Raw genomic sequence first — 4,359 nt, forward strand, 5'->3', positions numbered from 1 at the left:
ACAGTCACAGGGAAGGGGAGCACAGTCACAGGGAAGGGGAGCACAGTCACAGGGAAAGGGAGCACAGTCACAGGGAAAGGGAGCACAGTCAAAGGAAAGGGGAGTACTGTCGCAGAGCAGTGACTTCTACTAATCTTTCCAACTAGGTCTGAGAGGGTAGATAGATGGCCAGAATTGAGGGACAGATGGTTCCTAGTCATGCCTGAATTCTCTACTCCCATGCCAAGAGCCACACTGGCTAGACACCAGCATGAAGCTGTGAACCTCAGGCAGTTGACAAGTCTGCACCCCCTGTATATCCCACCCCCAAGGCTAGTCCAGTGGTTCCGGTTTGGAGCATTTCCCGAGCCGTCGTTTGCTTTAGTCTGGGTAGGACAGACTGTAAGGCATAAGGAGAAGACCTCAATGGGAGCCCATCTTTGCTGATGTGCCAGGAAGGGCTGTGTTCAAGGAGCTGGTCCTCCACTGTGGGGGACATTCCACCCTTGGCCCAAGCTTTGGTCCATCCCTCGTCAGCCCTGGGCAAGGGCAGCGGCTTACGATCCCTGGGCTAAATGCGAAGCCTGCAGGCTGGACGGTGATCTGCGGGGTGGCGTCCACTGTCTTGGGTGTGGGGGCAGCAACGGTGGCAGCGGTGGGTTGTGGGAGGATGGCAGGCGTGGTCTGTAGCAGCGGTTGGGTCTGGAACAGCGGCTGGGGCTGAGCTGGTGGCCGGGGCTGGGCGGGCGAGGAGGCCTGGATTGGTGGGGCAGCTTGTACAGGTGTCGGGAGAGCGGTGTTCAGCACGGCAGCTGCTACGGAGCAAGGCAGAGAGACAGGTGCTCAAGCGCCTAGCCATGATGCTGCACAGTTCCAGTCCCAAGGGATCTGGCACGAAAATGCCCCCACTGGGGGTAGTGGGCGGGGCAGCTGCAATTCCCTTGATTCTTGAAGGGCTGGCACATGCAACATCTCTCATTCCCCCCCTCCCTTGGGTCAGTAGACGTGTAGGTTCGAGGACCAGAGGTTGAATCTTCTTGCAGTCTTTCTTGTTGCTCATGGGGTAGATGCTGTTGGGGGTGGGGGGGTAGGGGACAGTCTCAGGCAGCTGGCTGAAGGAAGGCAGGCCTGCCGGCCAGCTTGGTATCCTGGCCTAGTGTGCGGAGGCAGTGCAGGGGCTCTGTGGCTGGGTGCCTATGACACTGGATCCAGAATCCAGGATTGTTGCCCCGGGTGAGCAGCGGGTTCTGAGTCCAACATGGTAAATACCCACTCAGGGGTTGCAGCATAAGGTGGTGGGGGTCTGGTGCAGTCCTGGGGAGAGTTGCCGTTACCTTGGAGACCAGCTAAAGGTGGCTTGAAAGTTCCCCCCGTGGGAGAGGCCGCGGTCAGTCCTGGGAGGGCAGCCACAGTTGCTGTAGGGATTGTCCACACGGCCAGCCCCTGCTGCCCAGCCACTTGACCTGTAATACCGATGGGGATAAGAAGAGGTTGAGTGACAGTCCCTGCTGGGACCATAACTCCTGTCAGAACTGTGGCTAAGCTTTCCTGAGTCAAGACCTGCAAGAGCAAACGAGATTTCAAAAAGAAAAGAAAAGAAAAAAAATAATAAAAATAAAAATAAAAAAAATCAACATCCACAGACAGCACAAACGAGGGGTCTCTGGGACACACTGAGCACAAGCAAGCATCTGAGGGCCCTGGGGCAAAGGCCAGAGGCAGGCAAGCGAGCAAAGAGGCCCAGCGGAAGGCCTAACCCTGTGGGTGCCCAGATCACACTATGCCACGTGCAGAGAGCTTGCCTGCAGGGCAGAGCAAAATCCCCAGACCTGGATATACATATATGATATATGATATATATGTACACATATATATGTGTGTGTAGTATATATACAACCTCCTCAGTCTGCTTAATGTCACATGTATGTGTGTTTTCAGAGCTGACCATTTGGTATGTCTGCTGTTTTGTGGTCAGGGACCAGAGGCTGCAGCCAAGTGGTCAAGGGTCCACAAAGGCCTCTAAGAAGCTCTAGCGGAGGGCGCCCTTGACCAGAAGAGATCAGTGCACAGAACAGAGGTCAAGCAGGCTCTGCTGGCCTCCGGGATTCCTCAGGCAGCTTTTCATTGGCTGGGCAGTTTTATAACTTAACTGAAGATGGGCCATTCATTTATTAACTCTTCAAGGCATTAGCCCGTGTGCAGGAGGACTGACAAGGGCGCCCACTCATTACTTCATCCGATAAGCACAAATCTTCTCATGAAAGAGTTAACGCCAGTCCTGTCAGGACCTGAGAAAACTGTCCAGCAATGCTCACCATCTTTTCTGATGGGCCTGATCTGGGGCAGGGGTAACCTAGAGGTACCTAGTAGGACAGGCCTTCTCTCAAGCCACAGCCTCATGCGTTCCCCGACCCCATGCCTCATGCAGCTCCATGCTCGCTCCTGCCCGCTGCCCTACGTCCAGCTCCCTGGTGTGGTCCTTACCTGGGGGGCAGCTTGTACAGCCAGCGGCGTCAAGGTCTGTGATGCCTGAGGCTGGCTCGGAGCTTGGTTGAAGGTGGCAATCGCTGGGGCAGGACTCGGAGGGATTCCGGGCAGCGACTTCACTTCACACGGGATGGAGAGAAAGAATAAGAGTGAGTCTGTTGTGAATGAAGGGTGGCCATTCTGTCCTTCTGCACGTAGCCTAGGATGAGCTGGTAGCCTTCCCTGGCCCGTGGCAGCTTCCCAAGTGTTGCTAGCAGTTTCTAGGAAGTTGGGTAGCCCCAGGCCAGACCCCACAAGGTAGGTACCTTCCTCCCACCTTGAGTGGAAGGAAATGTAGGTCTCTGCAAAACTGGCTCCCGGCTCATCACTGCCTGGCTCTGTATGACACTATGGTCTGTAACATAGCAGTCACAGGGCCTGAAGCAAAGGCATGTCAGGGAAGAGAAGCTGGAGCTGACAGAAAGAAGCAGCTATCCTGAGTTCAGCCAGCAACCAAACTGTTCCTTACCCCATATTCAAGTCATGTTTTTAGAAACTTGGGGAAGGGGCAGATCTTGCAAGTACAAACCCCTGAAAACTAGGCATGTCACTGTCACAGTGCAGGGTCACAGGGGCTGCACAGGCCACTCAGCTTTTCTCCGCTATGCTGAGAAGCCCAAAGCTGAGCTGGGCGGTTTCTATGAGCTTCCAAAAGAAAGGTCTGTGAACCGCAACCTTTCGCCTCTTCTTGCTTGGCCAATTCAGGAACTGGACTGCCCTGCCAGGAAACCACATCATGGCCACAGAACAGCGAGACAAAACCTATAATTTTATAAGCCAGACAATAACAGGAATCTAAGGCTGGAGGCACAGCATGATGGTAGACTGCTTGCCTGGTTCAGTCCCCAGCATGGCAGGACAGACAGACAGACAGACAGGTAGGCAGGCGGGTGATAGAAGAGACAGATATATAAATAATAAGCAAACATAGATTGATAGATAAATGATAAATAAATAGATGTAGATAGATAAATAAGTAGATGATAGATACACAAATAGTTAAATAAACAGACATATACATACTTAAATAAATAAAAATAAATAAATAATAGAGTCTAGATGTTGTTGTGTTAGACATTATCAGTGGCTTCTGAACCCTGGTAGAGCATATATTTCTAGGCCCAGGCCTGAGTCAGAATGTCAGGAATAGAGACTAGTAGGCAGCAATCAGTTGATCTCTCTCCCTCTTACAGCCCCCTCACCCCCATCCCCATTTCAAAGCTCCTTTGTAAAACAGTGCTCAGCAGAGTGGACTGCACTGAGTTCGATGACCTTAAGACTTCTGTCCAGCTCTGCAGCTCCAGATCATGTTTTTGTTTGTTTGTTTGTTTGCTGTTTTGTTTTGAGACGAGGGTTTCTCTGTGTAGCCCTGGCTGCCCTAAAACTTGCTCTGTAGATCAGGCTGGCCTCGAACTCACAGAGATCCTCCTTCCTTTGCCTCCCGAGGGCTGGAATCAAAGGCGTGCATCACCATGTGCAGCACCAGCTCATGCGTTTTTGTGTTTGGGGGATTTTGTTTTTAAATCAACTTAACCTAACCCTATAGTTAAGTTCCCAGAACTTAAAATAATAAGACCCAGAAAGTTGAACGAACCAAAGACACACAGGGCCTTACAAATTAGAAAGCCACGGGTCAGGTTCTCTTCTCTGTGGAGGGAGGCACATTGGTAACTGCTGGGGAAAGCCAGAGACGGTCAGGATGTTCTGAATATAGGGAAACTAGAAAAAATTTTGTTGGACAAATGTAATGAAATATAAGAACATAAGAATGTGGGGTTGAAGCCGGGCGTGGTGGCGCACGCCTTTAATCCCAGTACTCGGGAGGCAGAGGCAGGCGGATTTCTGAGTTCGAGG

At 52.0% G+C, this 4,359-nt stretch overlaps 1 protein-coding gene across 3 annotated transcripts in view; it reads right to left on the reverse strand.

Moving 5' to 3' along the window:
* The window catches only part of Pou6f1 (POU class 6 homeobox 1), a 23,850-nt gene that overhangs the window by 9,258 nt on the left and 10,233 nt on the right, over positions 1-4,359 (reverse strand). The window contains exons 4-6 of one of the 3 annotated variants that reach the window (XM_029470105.1): positions 2,464-2,580; positions 1,314-1,442; positions 541-791 (exon numbers count right to left, since the gene is read on the reverse strand). In XM_029470105.1, the coding sequence (XP_029325965.1) occupies positions 541-791; positions 1,314-1,442; positions 2,464-2,580 (497 nt within the window). Of the gene's footprint in view, positions 1-540; positions 795-1,313; positions 1,540-2,463; positions 2,586-4,359 lie in introns of all 3 variants that reach the window. The other 2 variants (XM_021184205.2, XM_029470104.1) reach the window with 2 other exon arrangements.

Source organism: Mus caroli, chromosome 15 (genome assembly GCF_900094665.2).
Source record: "Mus caroli chromosome 15, CAROLI_EIJ_v1.1, whole genome shotgun sequence".
NCBI lineage: Eukaryota > Metazoa > Chordata > Mammalia > Rodentia > Muridae > Mus > Mus caroli.